Consider the following 17,278-nt stretch of genomic DNA (forward strand, 5'->3'; position numbering starts at 1 on the left):
TGTTTCTTTTTGGCCATTCCAGTGTTTCTTTTTTGGTCATTCCAGTGTTTCTTTTTTGGTCATTCCAGTGTTTCTTTTTGGCCATTCCAGTGTTTCTTTTTGGCCATTCCAGTGTTTCTTTTTGGCCATTCCAGTGTTTCTTTTTGGCCATTCCAGTGTTTCCTTCAGGATGGGTTCTGATGGAAGGTTACTTGGCACACACCCTTACCCTTACCACCAACCCTCCAGCAAGCAGACAATGTATGTGCACAAATGCGTCGATGTGTATGTTTTCGGGGTCAATCCATGACCCAGCAGGTAGCTAGTCCTGCATCCAGCAGCCCTACCCCGTGTCCTCCTCATTCCCCCTGTCCACTCTCTCACCACTCAATCTGTGAAAGGAAACGGCACTCTGCACTTTACAGTCCCTCCCTCTACTCCCTCCCCGTCTGACTGCCAAGCCAAGTTTCATATCTGCGTCAATAATCTAATGCACTGGCTGTCTAACCGCCAGGCTCCTAACGCTGTGCTTCCTATCATTGTTGGAGAGGCAGTTGGCTCTGACCCAGCCCCATGCCCGCACAGCACACAGCCATCCCAGCCCCATGTGTTGAGAGATGTGCTCTCAGGCCCCTTCACTCCACCATGTCTGACTCTGCACAACATAGATAGGGCCTAAAGTGAGGTGAAGAGAGAGGTGAAACGCTGCAGAGCTACTTCCCCTCTGACCAGGAAGGAAGGCATTGTCCGGCCAAATATAGTCAGGGGAATGAGATGGAGAGAGAGAGAGATTGGTTTTAAAAATACCTTTATTGGCCCTATAGTTACATAATTAAAGGCACAAGCTTTACTTCATTGCAACGGACCTAAAAAGTTAAAACCAAGCCCCCCTCCTCGTCCGCTATACATAGAACCCACCTGAGAGAGAAGGAGAGAGAGAGAGAGAGAGAGGTGTCTCGTTAGCTAGTGGCTCACCTCTCCTGTCACTAAATGCTTAGCACTGGCAATGAGACAGAGAGCGAGACAGATGGACAATAGAGCAGGGCTGGCAGCCAGTGTAAGTCTCTCTTTCTGCCCTTGGTGACAAGAAGAGAGTGACACCCACTGCTTCTGAGTCACTCAGTCAATCAGTCCATCAGGGATGTCAGTCACCAGTTATCCCTCAAGGGACTACTATATCTACCTTACTATATCTCTCTCTCGCTTACTCTCTGTCTTTCTTTCACTCTGTCTTTTGTATTTCTCTCTCCAACTCTTTGTCTCCCTCACTCCCTCCACATGAAAAAATACTAGACTTTACTACAGTACTTACTACATGATTCTGTAGTAAACTGTAGTATATTGTAGAATACTATACTACACACTGTAGTATCCCTCGATCATGTGCAGTACTTACTATAGAATGGTGTAGTATACTATAGTAAATACTACAGCGTTGCCAACTTTTGTTTCTTAAGTACTACATTAATGTCCGCAAAAACAGTGCAGTCCCCTATAAGTTAATGATATACTCTGCTCATTCCCCTCCCCCATACCCCATATCACAATTTGTGCCACTCATAAGTGAGAAATATATATGCCAAGTATAAATCATATTTATATTGTATTCCCTTCAGGTTTTAGAAAAGAGCAGAAACTCTGAACTATCTGTTCAGATCCCAGTCCTACCTGCCTACCTACAGGTAGGTTATGGAAAACCTGCCCTTTTACAATTTCTCCAGTAGGTTTCTTCGAGGAGAAAGCCTCCACTTCTATGTCAAAGATAATACAACAAAAACACTAGTAAATACTACAGTAATTTATGCAATAAATATTACAGTATACTACAGTCTGCAAAAACACTACAATAAATATTATAGTATGCTACAGTAAATACTACAGTATACTACAATCTGCAAAAACGCTACATTAATTTAGTATATACTAATTTTCTTTTAATTTAGTAATTATACAATAGTTATATGTAAAGAATACAGTATACTACAGCAAATAATACAGTATTCACTGTCGTGTTTTTGATAACTTTAGTCCAGTGAATACTACAGTAAAGTCTTCAAAAACATTACAGTGAATACTATTGTATTTATACCATAGTGTATTTTTTTCATGTGGGTATCTTGCTACCTATCTCTGTTGTGAACCATGGATAGAAACCTCTCCTCACCTCTGTGCACCAATGAGCTCTAAACACTGATACCTCGCTCACTCCTCTACTCCTCCTCTCCTCCAGTCATCCACTCCACTCCTCCAGCTCTACCGCTTAGCTCAGCCTCAGCTCGACAGGTCTCCCTTTCCACTGAATAGAGATTCTCGGGAGCAGAGATGCATTCATGTCATACAAAATTGTCACTCAACAAACAGCATGGCTTAGGCTTGTCACCGACAGCAACTGTTATGGGAGTTAATTACTTGTCAGTGTCAGTAATGATAAATGTGAATCACCACCTCTTCCTCGGCTTCAACCCAGCCATCTAAACCCTATTGTCAAAGGCAACAAGCAAAGAGCACTCCGCCATTCGTCTTCCCCTGCATACATGCTCTATGCAAATTATCTGGCTTTTTTTAGAACTCTGTATTTTTTTTATATTTTTCCCTTTCTCCTCCTCAGTATTCCACTTTTGGATATCTGATTGTATTTATTTTTCCATTATCACATGCTTCCTTCCCTTCTTTTCCCTTCACCTCCACCATTATGTTATCCTTCAGTCCTCTGTTTATTTTTTATGTAAGCGTTCCACGGGTTGCCAGGTCTCCTTGGGTTGCCAGGTCCATTGAGGTCCCACTGTACAGTATGCCAGTATCCCCCTTGTTTTACAATAGAAAGCATATGAATAAAAGCAAGGAGGCACATGAGACCTGTCATGACGTATAATTAAAAACCGCAGAGCCGGGGCCTTGCATTGGGGACAAAGGTGATTGACTCATTTTTATAGAAACACCTATTAGAGGAAACAGCAGCTGCTTGGCAGCAGGATTCTTTAGGTATTCTGATGAAATTGTCATGACCCCATGTCAGTCTCTCTTCACCTTCGGAAATGTATAAATAAGAATAAGAGTCTCCCGACGGGCCCCAGTACCCCCTCTAAACCCCTCCCGTGTCGCAGGGGTTCACAGTTTGAAAGGGCTGAATCCATTTCCATAAAAAGAGAATGAGAGAGAGAGAGAGCGAGCAGAGCGGTTATTTAGATGTGCTTGACATTTCAGCGAGGAGGGAAGGTGAGGGGTGGGGCAGTAGGCATATTAATATCAGAGGCTAACAAACCATTTCAGGTCTTCTCCCTCTCTGCTAAGTGTCTAGACATACTAACCTCACCCCCCCCCAGAATGTCATCATTATATCAAAGAATTACCACATACCTTCTTGATCGAAATATCACGATTACACTTACCAGTACCATATGAATCAGCTGTGGATGAATGTTATGAGTTCTGTTTTGGTACTACCTCTGTAAAAACACTACATTGTTATCTACATGTATCATGAATACCATTAATGTATCTCTTCTATACAGTATAAGAACTTCCTATTTCTCACAGAGGACGCTAAGGTCCCCAGCCGTCTGATATTGAGTCTGCCTGTAAACAGAGAGACAGAGAGGTATAATGGCTAATGGCCCTGACTGAAGAACAGGGAGAAGGGTAAATGAAATGGAGAGAGAGAGAGAGAGAGTGAAAGAAACAAATGGCCTGTGTCTCATCCTCCCGTCGCTTTATCAGATTACTGTAAGAACCTGGCAAACCGCTACCTCCTCCCATCCCCCCATCCACATTGATTGAGTATGAGTAATCGATTACGGCCACTTCAGTGTTGCTTGGCTGTCCTCTGTCGGATGTTGCAGAGAGAGAGCGAGAGAGAGAGAGAGAGAGAGAGCGTCCCAACGCTAAAACAGAGACCATTACTCTCCTTCTCAGGTAATTGGATTAAAAAGAAGGGAGGAAAGAAGAGATGAGATGCAGAGACGCAGACGGTAGGACAGCTTAGGTCACTGCCAGAGCAGCATAGTCTTTGATGTTCCCTGTGTCACCTTGTTCGCTCTCGCTCTTTCTCGCTCTATCTCTCTCTTTCTTTCTCTCTCTTTCTCTCACACTCACTCACTCACTCTTTATGTCTGTCTAGGAGGAGGATGAGGAAGAGGAGAGGGTGAAGGAGGAAGAGAGGAATGGGAGAATAGAGCCGGTGGGGAGAGCAGACTCCTGTGTGGAACACTCCCCAACGTTATCTCTGAAGTAAGTGCATTACACACCACCGTCCTCCTGGTAGGAATGGACTCACCCAACTCTCTCTCTTCCTGTAATATAACCACTTCTTATGACATGCATACACCATATAGACTCACTCATCTCAGTACTCCATAACATTGTCGTGTCCATGAATCAGATGTTCTATACTCAATATATACACCATTATTACATAGTTACAGTACACTACAGATTCATTTTCCAAGACCACCTTACACTCAGTGCATGTCTCCATCATCAGTGTTATCATCATGTGATTTTCCATGTATTATTTAACTATTATTAATGTGACTCCCTCGTACGCCCTCGCAGCTTTATTTGCAGGGCTGAAGCATCCCTCCACATTTCCAATTCATCGGGGCTAGTTTTACTGCAGAACCCACAAAGACCTGATCTTAATCACTTAATTGGAGTCTCCATTTGGGTCTTTAATCGACCTCTGGTTCCTCAGCCTGACTGTATAATGGATGGCTTCATGAGAGAAGAGGCCTAGCTGAGCCAAAGCCAATCTCTATAGGGCCTGTATCCCAAATGGCACCCTATTTCCTATCATGTCCGCTCTGGGCCTTAGTCAAAAGTAGTGCGCTACAAAGGGAATAGTGTGTCATTTGGGACTGGACCAGTGAGTGACTGCAGTAGCATCTCCCTAGCTGCTAGATAGAGGCTCCATTCCCAGACCTGTCATGTTATCCTGTTGTTTTGTGTTATTCTCAATTTTTTCTGTTTCTGTTTTTATTTCACACATGCGTTCCTCCCTCCCGCTGTCCCTCTCACCCCCTGCCTCATCCATCATTGTCCCACAGTGACATGCTAAAGCTGGTAGAGGTGTCCAATGTCGGCGGGCCTCTGGGGATCCACGTTGTGCCTTTCAGTGCCACGGACAGAAGGTAAAACTGAGTGCTGATCGAGGATCAGGTCCCACCTGTCCACATAACAGTATTCATTATGATCTGAAAGGCAAAACTGGTCCTAGATCAGCACTCCTACTCTGAGAAGCTAGACTTATTAGGGCCCAGCTTCCCTGTCCCAGTATGAAAAGACTACAGTACTCCTACTAGGCTAGCCCCCTGTCCCGATCTGTCCTCTGCATCCTTTTGTTCAGTTTGACGCCTCTGAAATCGTTCTCTCACTCTCTTTATCGCTCTCTCTCTCTGTCCGTTCTTTCACCGGATCTCTCTCTCTCTCTTTCTTTAGCTCTATCGCTCACGGCTGTCATTGTGAGTGACTGTGATGTCTCTTGGCCTCTTTTTTTATCTTTCTTCTTCCTTTTGTGTTTTCAATTTCTGAAACACTTGTCCCTTACCAATGTGAGTGCTATTTTACAGCTCCAAGGAGACAATGAACATAGAAAAGGAAAGGATGAAAGTGGAAAGCGGTTTGTTCTTGACTGGAGGCTGTACAGTCTGTGTTCTCCACGTTCCTTTTATTCTGAGTTCTATGTTACAAGTTCTATCCACGGGCCACAATGGACTTCAGACATCCTCTGGTTTGAAGGTGACTTTTTGGGGGAGAAATAAATCCTTCTAGCGACTATATCTATTTAGGCGTTTGACCCTCCTTGGTGAAGAATAGTGATGACAAGAGCATGATGCTGAATATATCAGAGTTTATTGTTATTCACAATCAGCAAGAACTGGCCAATACAATCAAACTAAAAGCGAATTCATAACATGGGTCCTACATGTTCACCAATGGATTGGCACAGTGCACACTCCCAAGGTCACGGTAACATAAAAATGTGTCCCAAATGGCCAGTACGGCTAAAAGTAGTGCACTATATAGGGCATAGGGTGCCATTTGGGACACCGTCACACAGTGGAAGAAACACAAAGGAAAGAGGTGAAAATACTGATGAAAGAAATGATATGGGATATCATGTGGGACTTTGTCATTGAAGGTTGCTGTTGTCATTTCATTAAGATAACTCACTCAGGACTTTGATTCTATTGCCGTTCCTGAGAAACTAGCATGATGTTGTTGAACTAGAAATAGGCTTGACCTTTGACAATTGAGCGTCGGATTCTTACAGTATACTGCCTTAGCTTTGGCTCAGAAAAGAAAGAGAGAAAGATGAAATATCAATATTGTAAATATAATAAACAATATGATTGAATGACTATAAACGTCAATGATTTTGATATTGGATAAAGCCTCCTGACAAACTAGCTTAAACTGTTTGTTTTCTGCTTCAAAGTGGTCCTTTGATTTTGGCCTTTAGAAATGGCCACTGTCTATCACTGTTGCAACATATTATTCCGTATGGTCCCATGCATACTGTTTCCTCATCAGCTCCTTCAATTATGTCCCAAACTAGATAACGTGACAGAGACTGGTTAGTCAGATGATGTTAATGGACTGCTCAGCTCTTCCTCCAGGACGTCAGCCGTTAGCTGCCCGAGGGCTGTCTCATTACCGTCCAGACGAGCAGGGTCAGACTTCCGGCCCAGACGGAACACTCAAAGTGTCTGCTGTCACAGCGATGCTAGCACAGCAGCCACTGGTTCTTTGCAGCTGCAGGGGAGAGAGGGACTTGGATAGGGGAGAGGCACACACTCTCTCTCTCTCTCTCTCTCTCTCTCTCTCTCTCTCTCTCTCTCTCTCTCTCTCTCCTCTCTCTCTCTCTCTCTCTCGCAGATGCGACACCGCCACCATTTCAATAATGAGATCTCCTTCTGTGACCACTGTGAACTGTAAACAAGACGCAGACATAATTGCGCTGCGTAAATGGATCCTGATTGCATTATTATTCAATTAAAGCCAGTAGATGGGAACAGGTGGTCTCTGTCGCTCAGTCTCCTCAGCTCAACTCCTCAACTGTCTCTCAATCAACAGGCAAAGAGTCTGCATAGGAGCAGATGAAGGGAGGGACTCAGTATTCCACAAGTCTCTCCAACAGACTCGCCTGTAGAGTTGTACAATTCTGCTAACTTTTTTTTTTAAGTCCCAGATTTTCCAGAAATCCAGGCTGAAATATTGCTGTAGGGAATAAGCAGGACGTCTGGGAATTACTGAAAGTTAATGTACTGCTGGAAGACTCAATACATCTTAAATAATGCCTACTAGTTTGAATGGAGTGAGTGATAAGCATCTTAGCAAATGTCCAGTAGCATATGAGACAGACAGATGTGAAAGTGTGCTAATGCATTTATCATTAATAATGAGGGCACCTTTATTAATGGTGATCAAATCACTAAAAAGCCCAATTGTACGCCTAATCATGAGACACTGTACTGAATACACATTACTAATCAGCATCAGCTCCATCTGGGTTCATTATAAAGCCCTTGAACTCCAGTAAAACACTGATCTAAGGTCAGTTGCTACACTAGATAGGCTGCATCTCAAACGCTTCCCTATGGGCCCTGGTCAAAAGTAGTCCATTATAAAGGTGCCTTTTGGGATGCATCCATTGTCTTGCTTCCACACCACCTAGCTAGTCTATAATGACTCTATGGTCCTCTCCCCACCTCTCTATCAGCCAATTTATGAAGCCTCTGCCTGCTTAGTCTGCTCATCGGCGGTGTGAGTGGACAAAGGCCTTTTGTACCACATAATTCTGACTTAGTAATGCGCCATTTACCCCCATTGAGGAGAGAGATGAGTTTGTGGTGGTGAGTGAGCATGCCCATGTTATACAGCCAATTAAACTAATGAGCTGAGGCGGCTGGTGGCCGCAGCGTGCCCCTTTCGGCTGAAACGCTAAACAGCTCCGTGAATTTAGCCTCGCTCGCCTGGAAGAAAATTACTTTTTTTTTCCTTTGCGATTTACCGGGTTGTTGTTTCTGTTTACGTATCTAATAAAGTACTGAGAAAATAGTCTGTTTTTCACCTCCTACTGTCCTTGTCTACTTATGTAACCCCCCCTCTAGCCCTATCAGATATCCCATTCAAAATGTCAATCAGAAATAAATCCCACTTAATATTCAATCTCTTTTCACTCCCTAAAGAAGTTTTTACCTTACTTGAGTCTCAGGAGCCTTAAAGTCTTAAGACTTCCCATCAGAAGTGGCAACAACAGTCTGAGTGCAGACAGTACACCTGCAGCTTCTCCTGGTCCTTTGAAACAGGAGTTATGGTTTTGCTGTCTGTGCGTCTATCAGATCTCTTTACGCGTCTGTGGTAGCGCGGTGATCCGGAGGGCGAGAGAGAGGTAAAACCCCAAGCTGCTTTCTGATGTATTTATTTACTGCATCAGGGTTTGAAGGTAAAGGTTGTGGAGCTTGGAGGGGATTGCTGAGACAGCAGGCTGTGCATTTGTGTGTGTGCGCGTGCGCGTGTATTTATAACAATGCTGCCTGCTCACTTTTTAAGCCCTGGCTAAGCGAAGGTAGACGACAGACAGACAGCGGAGCGTCACTGAAGCCATAAGACCTTCACTAGTCTGAAGACCAGGATTAGCACTTAGATGTCCTTCACAGGGAGAAGGGAAGGGGACAGCTCAATATTACACACCACAGCATTTCTGGGAAGAGAGAACATAGTATATGTCAACCTGCCTCATCCTGGCTAAAGTTTTGTGAGTTAGTTTTGGTGTCAATAATTTATCTGATTTATGATATTGATTTGGAGATACTGAGAAGGTATAAGAATAAGATCCCTTGACAAAATTACTATGCAGTGGTTCTACAGTAATAGTTAATATACCGTTTTTCTTAATAGTTACTATTCAGTGGTTCTACAGTAATAGTTACTATTCAGTGTTTCTACAGTAATAGTTAATATTCAGTTTTTCTTAATAGTTACTATTCAGTGTTTCTACAGTAATAGTTAATATTCAGTGTTTCTACAGTAATATGTACTATGCAGTCTTTCTACAGTTATAGTTACTATTCAGTGTTTCTACAGTAATAGGTACTGTGCAGTGATTCTACAATAATATGTAATACTCAGTGTTTCTACGCTAATAGTTACTATTCAGTGTTTCTACAGTAATATTTAGCAATTCGCTACACCCGCAATAAAATCTGCTAAACATGTGTATGTGACCAATAAAATGTCATTTAATCTAATTTAATAGTTACTATTCAGTGTTTCTACAGTAATAGTTACTAGTCAGTGTTTCTACAGTAATATTTACTAGTCAGTGGTTCAACAGTAATAGTTACTAGTCAGTGTTTCTACAGTAATATTTAGCAATTCGCTACACCCGCAATAAAATCTGCTAAACACACGTGACCAATAAAATGTCATTTGATTTAATTTAATAGTTACTATTCAGTGTTTATACAGTAATATATACTAGTCAGTGGTTCAACAGTAATATATACTAGTCAGTGTTTCTACAGTAATAGTTACTAGTCAGTGGTTCTCCAGTAATAGTTATTAGTCAGTGTTTCTACAGTAATAGTTATTAGTCAGTGTTTCTACAGTAATAGTTATTAGTCAGTGTTTCTACAGTAATATGTACTATGCCGTGTTTATACAGTAATAGTTACTATTCAGGTTTCTACAGTAACAGTTACTATTGTGTTTCTACAGTAATATTTAGCATTTCACTACACGCAATAAAATCTGCTAAACACGTGTATGTGACCAATACAATTTCATTTAATAGTTACTATTCAGTGTTTCTACAGTAATAGTTACTAGTCAGTGTTTCTAGAGTAATAGTTACTAATCAGTGTTTCTACAGTAATATTTACTAGACAGTGGTTCAACAGTAATAGTTACTAGTCAGTGGTTCTACAGTAATAGTTACTAGTCAGTGGTTCTACAGTAATAGTTACTAGTCAGTGGTTTTACAGTAGTAGTTACTAGTCGGTGGTTCTACAGTAATAGTTACTAGTCAGTGGTTTTACAGTAGTAGTTACTAGTCGGTGGTTCTACAGTAATAGTTACTACTTAGTGGTTCTACAGTAATAGGTACTAGTCAGTGGTTCTACAGTAATAGTTACTAGTCGGTGGTTCTACAGTAATAGTTACTAGTCTGTGTTTCTACAGTAATAGTTACTAGTCTGTGGTTTTACAGTAATAGTTACCTGTCAGTGGTTCTACAGTAATAGTTACCTGTCAGTGGTTCTACAGTAATAGTTACCTGTCAGTGGTTCTACAGTAATAGTTACTAGTCTGTGTTTCTACAGTAATAGTTACTAGTCAGTGGTTCTACAGTAATAGTTACCTGTCAGTGGTTCTACAGTAATAGTTACCTGTCAGTGGTTCTACAGTAATAGTTACTAGTCTGTGTTTCTACAGTAATAGTTACTAGTCAGTGGTTCTACAGTAATAGTTACCTGTCAGTGGTTCTACAGTAATAGTTACCTGTCAGTGTTTCTACAGTAATAGTTACTAGTCAGTGGTTCTACAGTAATAGTTACATGTCAGTGGTTCTACAGCAATAGTTACTAGTCAGTGGTTCTACAGTAATAGTTACCTGTCAGTGGTTCTACAGTAATAGTTACTAGTCTGTGTTTCTACAGTAATAGTTACTAGTCAGTGGTTCTACAGTAATAGTTACTAGTCAGTGTTTCTACAGTAATAGTTACTAGTCTGTGTTTCCACAGTAATAGTTACTGGTATGTGTTTCTACAGTAATAGTTACTAGTCTGTGTTTCTACAGTAATAGTTACTAGTCAGTGGTTCTACAGTAATAGTTACTGGTCAGGGGTTCTGATAGTATCTAGTCAGTGGTTCTACAGTGTTAGTTACCCGTCAGTGGTTCTACAGTGTTAGTTACCCATCAGTGGTTCAACAGTAATAGTTACTAATCCGTGTTTCTACAGGAACAGTTGCTATTGTGTTTCTACAGTAATATTTAGCAATTCGCTACACACACAATATTATCTGCTAAACACGTGTATGTGACCAATCAAATTTCATTTAATTTCATTTAATAGTTACTATTCAGTGTTACTTCAGTAACAGTTACTAGTCTGTGTTTCTACAGTAATAGTTACTAGTCTGTGTTTCTACAGTAATAGTTACTGGTCTGTGTTTCTACAGTAATAGTTACTAGTCTGTGTTTCTACAGTAATAGTTACTAGTCTGTGTTTCTTCAGTAATAGTTACTAGTCTGTGTTTCTACAGTAATAGTTACTGGTCTGTGTTTCTACAGTAATAGTTACTAGTCTGTGTTTCTACAGTAATAGTTACTAGTCTGTGTTTCTACAGTAATAGTTACTGGTCTGTGTTTCTACAGTAATAGTTACTAGTCTGTGTTTCTACAGTAATAGTTACTAGTCTGTGTTTCTTCAGTAATAGTTACTAGTCTGTGTTTCTACAGTAATAGTTACTGGTCTGTGTTTCTACAGTAATAGTTACTAGTCTGTGTTTCTACAGTAATAGTTACTAGTCTGTGTTTCTACAGTAATAGTTACCTGTCTGCGGTTCTACGGTAATAGTTACTAGTCTATGTTTCTACAGTAATAGTTACTATTCAGTGTTTCTACAGTAATAGTTACTAGTCTGTGTTTCTACAGTAATAGTTACTAGTCTGTGTTTCTACAGTAATAGTTACTAGTCTGTGTTTCTACAGTAATAGTTACTAGTCTGTGTTTCTACAGTAATAGTTACTAGTCTGTGTTTCTACAGTAATAGTTACCTGTCAGTGGTTCTACAGTAATAGCGTGTTCTATGCGTATCTTCACAACCCATCTTTTTACATTCCATTACTTATCGTCCTGTCTCTTTTGACTTTTCTTTACATGACAATCTTTCTAATGAATTCCCTATTCTCAATTAAATGGATGCAGAGGACAATTCCTAGTTGTGCGGGTTAAATGGATAAGAACTCTTGTGTGAAAAGTCTTGCGCCTGGTGTGTGTGAAGTGTGTGTACTGTAACGTGTGTACCGTTGTTCCAGGACCCTTGGGTTGTTAGTGAAGCGTCTGGAGCGTGGGGGCAAGGCGGAGCAGGAAGGTCTCTTCCAGGAGAATGACTGTGTCGTCAAGATTAATAACGGGGATCTGAGGAACATTCGATTTGAACAGTAAGCCCCCCCGACCTCGCCTCTGTCTTGACCTACAGAGATGGGACACATTCTACATTTACCTGACACTACCTCTAAACTTTCTTAAAGCTATCTTTCATAAGCTTTTTTCTCTCTGCTTCTGTCTCTTCCTTTCTCTCTCCAAAATGTACAGTAATGCATTGTACTTTAAGCATTATGAGTCAGATACAGACTATTTGAAATGTGAGAGTTGTGCCCTCAGTGATTCTCTATAAAGTCCTTATGGTGACCTATAGTTAATGATAAGAGCTCCTACCACTCTGAGCTTACCAACATTAATATACCTTAGTGCCTCTACCCCTCTGAGCTTACCAACATTAATATACCTTAGTGCCTCTACCCCTCTGAGCTTACCAACATTAATATACCTTAGCGCCCCTACCCCTCTGAGCTTACCAACATTAATATACCTTAGCGCCCCTACCCCTCTGAGCTTACCAACATTAATATACCTTAGCGCCCCTACCCCTCTGAGCTTACCAACATTAATATACCTTAGTGCCTCTACCCCTCTGAGCTTACCAACATTAATATACCTTAGTGCCTCTACCCCTCTGAGCTTACCAACATTAATATACCTTAGTGCCTCTACCCCTCTGAGCTTACCAACATTAATATACCTTAGCGCCCCTACCCCTCTGAGCTTACCAACATTAATATACCTTAGTGCCTCTACCCCTCTGAGCTTACCAACTTTAATATACCTTAGCGCCCCTACCCCTCTGAGCTTACCAACATTAATATACCTTAGTTCCTCTACCCCCCTGAGCTTACCAACATTAATATACCTTAGTGCCTCTACCCCTCTGAGCTTACCAACATGAATATACCTTAGTGCCCCTACCCCTCTGAGCTTACCAACATTAATATACCTTAGTGCCTCTACCCCTCTGAGCTTACCAACTTTAATATACCTTAGTGCCCCTACTCCTCTGAGCTTACCAACATTAATATACCTTAGTGCCTCTACCCCTCTGAGCTTACCAACATTAATATACCTTAGTGCCCCTACCCCTCTGAGCTTACCAACCTTAATATACCTTAGTGCCTCTACTCCTCTGAGCTTACCAACATCAATATACCTTAGCGCCCCTACCCCTCTGAGCTTACCAACATTAATATACCTTAGTGCCTCTACCCCTCTGAGCTTACCAACATTAATATACCTTAGTGCCTCTACCCCTCTGAGCTTACCAACATTAATATACCTTAGCGCCTCTACCCCTCTGAGCTTACCAACATTAATATACCTTAGTGCCTCTACCCCTCTGAGCTTACCAACATTAATATACCTTAATGCCCCTACCCCTCTGAGCTTACCAACATTAATATACCTTAGTGCCCCTACCCCTCTGAGCTTACCAACATTAATATACCTTAGTGCCCCTACCCCTCTGAGCTTACCAACATTAATATACCTTAGTGCCCCTACCCCTCTGAGCTTACCAACATTAATATACCTTAGTGCCCCTACCCCTCTGAGCTTACCAACATTAATATACCTTAGCGCCCCTACCCCTCTGAGCTTACCAACATTAATATACCTTAGTGCCTCTACCCCTCTGAGCTTACCAACATTAATATACCTTAGTGCCCCTACCCCTCTGAGCTTACCAACATTAATATACCTTAGTGCCACTACCCCTCTGAGCTTACCAACATTAATATACCTTAGTGCCTCTACCCCTCTGAGCTTACCAACATTAATATACCTTAGTGCCCCTACTCCTCTGAGCTTACCAACATTAATATACCTTAGTGCCTCTACCCCTCTGAGCTTACCAACATTAATATACCTTAGTGCCTCTACCCCTCTGAGCTTACCAACCTTAATATACCTTAGTGCCTCTACCCCTCTGAGCTTACCAACATTAATATACCTTAGTGCATCTACCCCTCTGAGCTTACCAACATTAATATACCTTAGTGTCTCTACCCCTCTGAGCTTACCAACATTAATATACCTTAGTGCCTCTACCCCTCTGAGCTTACCAACCTTAATATACCTTAGCGCCCGAGTCTCACCTTCCTCTGTTCTATTGATTTATTGCTACTTTTCATTTCCTAAAGTGGATTGAAGATACAAGGCCATCGCAACATGGAGCTAGGAGGGGACACACACTAACACAGCTTTAGAGTCATATTGGTGCTGTCGTTTCCAGAGATGAGAAATATATTGCATTTTGTCCAGACCCTGACCCAAAGCAAGCATTTTGAAGGAGGTTGCCCTGACTGATATCCTCCCCATTAGGAAGAGCTCCTGCCTGGTTTCGTGCTGGCTAGGATGGAGCTTTCAGGATTCCCGATTAGCTGTCTTAGGGTGAGGCCCGATGGGGTGTCTGTTGATGTGGAAGGGTCTCCCTGGCTATAAGCTATACAGTGGAGGTACATGTGGAGGGGACACTACATGTACGTTGTATTAATTAATACACTGGTCATCAAACATACAGTACCTTCCCCTCATGGCCTAGTTCAGTGTGCTTATGTTCTGTTAGATTCTATCTTTATAATAAAGCATTTTCACATTTTTTAAATAGACTTTGTGATCAAGTTTGGCAACAGTTATAACCTGGCCCAGCCTTCAAAACTCAAAACTGTTGTACCTACTTAGCTAGCTACATTGTTAATTCATTCATCTAGACTTGGCAAGCCACTGAAGTGTTTGGCAATAGTAAATATTGTGCTTGACTTTTCATTGGTAAACATCCACACTACCTCCCTGGCCTCTCTGCTGTGAAAGAGGTGTATGTGTACTTTGCAAACCAAATCCACATGGGAGAAATGTTTTGTATCGCTCCACATACACATGGCTCACAGCTCTCACCTGCATTCACAAACGTGACCGCACCGCACCACAATATGATTCTAGTGGCGAAGTAAATCACTTTTTACAATCTCTCTCTCTCTACTCTCCTTGATTGTGCACTGCACCGTACGGAGATAATTCCAAGTGATATTATAATCTTATTGGATTGTTTTGCATGGATAAATATTTAGAAGCGGTTAATCTAACTAAATGTAATGATGCATTGATGGGGTAATTTATTATTCAATCAGAAAGCTGAGCTGCTGTCTCCTCATCGTCTGATTACTGGAGTGTCACTGTGCCTCTCATTACCCACCGTAGGCTGCTGCAGTTCACATGATTTGAGGGAGAAATTAACATAAGAATGAAGGACCAAATCCCAAAGAAGTGTCTCGGCACACTCCGCTCCGCACTGAGGTGAAAGAGCTCCAAATGAAGTGCTGTTTATAACGGCGGAAGCGGCTTAGCGATTGTCAATAACTCATTTGGACGGGTTCAATGCGGTATCATGGGCGTGATAATGGAGAGGCTGAGAACGCGAGGGGGGATTGTTGGCTATCACATCATCCTTTGCTACGCTACTCACATACACACGCACGCGCACAAACACACACACACACACACCCTCTGAAGGCCCTTATCCTCTTATGCCGTGGGACCGATGGGGCTGCTCCAGGCCAGACTATCTATATGCTAAGTGGCGTCTGAGCTCAGGACAAAACAATGCCGCATCAGAGCGAGGAGAGAAAAAGCGTCTTTTCTCATTTGGTTCCAAACTAATACAGGAGTTTGTCCATTCTGTATAAAGTACAAGTCTTTGTATGTGTGGCGACTTTGTTGTGTTTACTGCACATCGCCCATCATCATCTTCCTTGTTGTTTTATCATTTTACTGTCTAGTGAACAGTGGCCTCACCCGTAAACCCTTTCCATACACACACACACACACACACACACAATTATTTGATAGATATTTGAATGTATAATGTTGACTGGCTGAATCTCATTGTGGTTCAACGTCTCACCCTTCCAATGCTGAAGCTGATCTCATCCTCCTCCTGAGACTATGCTGCCATTTACACGGCACATACAGTATCTAGCTCATGGAATCTCTGAATTAGCCTCTTCTCCAGTGCTTCACTACTATTAGCCTATGGTTATCCACGTTGACATGTTGACCTCTCCTCTTCACTTCTGTGTAGCCTCTCTCTCTCTATCAATAAGCTGCCATATCACACTGTACATTACCTTTTGTTATTATCAAGCTATAGCTAATCTAATGATTTGTAAGCTGCCTCTTCTTCACTTCTCTTCTTGACCTCTCTCTATCTGTTTTAGTACACTGATAAAAGTGCATTAGCTCATGTTCTTATCATGCCCTCGCTAATGTAATGATGTGTGTTGCTGACTCCTCTCCTCTCTACTCCAGAGCCCAGAACTTGTTCAGGCAGGCCATGCGTTCTCCTGTCATTCGGTTCCATGTGGTCCCAGCCTCCATGAAGAGCCAGTATGAGCAGCTCTCCCAGGAGGAGCTTAGCCCCCCATGTCCGAGGGGGGAGAGGGGTAACCGGGGAAGCTTCACCTCCAGCCAGGCCTCGGACCCCCAGGCCCCGCAGCCCGGGGAAAGGGGTAGTCTGGTGGTCCACGGGGGGGTGGGGTTGGACCACAACCCACAGAGGATGTCCTCCAGGTCAAGACCACACCCCATTCCCATCCCCAACATCAAACACCAGAACCATGGTCCTCTACCACAGCGTGTACCAGACCAGCGCTTCTCCACCTCGCTACCTCACAGCGGAAGCAACAACGTCTCCTCGGCCCCCTCTCCATCCCTGCAGAGGAAAGTCAGTGCCAACCCTACTGCAGGCTACTTCAAGAAAACAGGCCGGAGACTTAACATCCAGCTGAAGAAAGGTAAACACATGCAGGCATGCAGAATGCACACACGAACACAAACGCACACACAAACAACCAAACACTATTATTGTGAAACTGCAAATATTATTTTGGGGGGGTATATTCATAGGGTTTTCAAAGGTCCTTTAATTCACTTCAATAAGAGATGATATCTCTCAAGTGTCCATTCTTATCCTAGCTACAGTTGAGATGAGTGTTGTGTAACTAATACTGTTAGAGACTTCAAAGTGTTGATATTTCATTGTGAAGGACTGTCTATCCAGCACTGCTCCACTAACTCACGTACAGGCCCAAATCTCATTTGTTCTGCATCACAGCAGCATCTTAGCTGCACACAACACTCTGGGGAGGAGAGCACTAGGAATACACACACACACACGTACACACCTACAC

The 17,278-nt window shown here is 42.3% G+C and overlaps 1 protein-coding gene across 2 annotated transcripts in view; it reads left to right on the top strand.

The window, feature by feature from the left end:
• Positions 1–17,278, top strand: part of LOC106578541 (partitioning defective 3 homolog) — a 568,924-nt gene that overhangs the window by 254,098 nt on the left and 297,548 nt on the right. For both annotated transcript variants that reach the window (XM_014157480.3, XM_014157481.3), the window contains exons 6-9: positions 4,097–4,206; positions 5,022–5,105; positions 12,017–12,142; positions 16,398–16,882. In XM_014157480.3, the coding sequence (XP_014012955.1) occupies positions 4,097–4,206; positions 5,022–5,105; positions 12,017–12,142; positions 16,398–16,882 (805 nt within the window). The remainder of the gene's footprint in view (positions 1–4,096; positions 4,207–5,021; positions 5,106–12,016; positions 12,143–16,397; positions 16,883–17,278) is intronic.

This window comes from Salmo salar, chromosome 19, assembly GCF_965601325.2.
Source record: "Salmo salar chromosome 19, fSalSal1, whole genome shotgun sequence".
Classification (NCBI taxonomy): domain Eukaryota; kingdom Metazoa; phylum Chordata; class Actinopteri; order Salmoniformes; family Salmonidae; genus Salmo; species Salmo salar.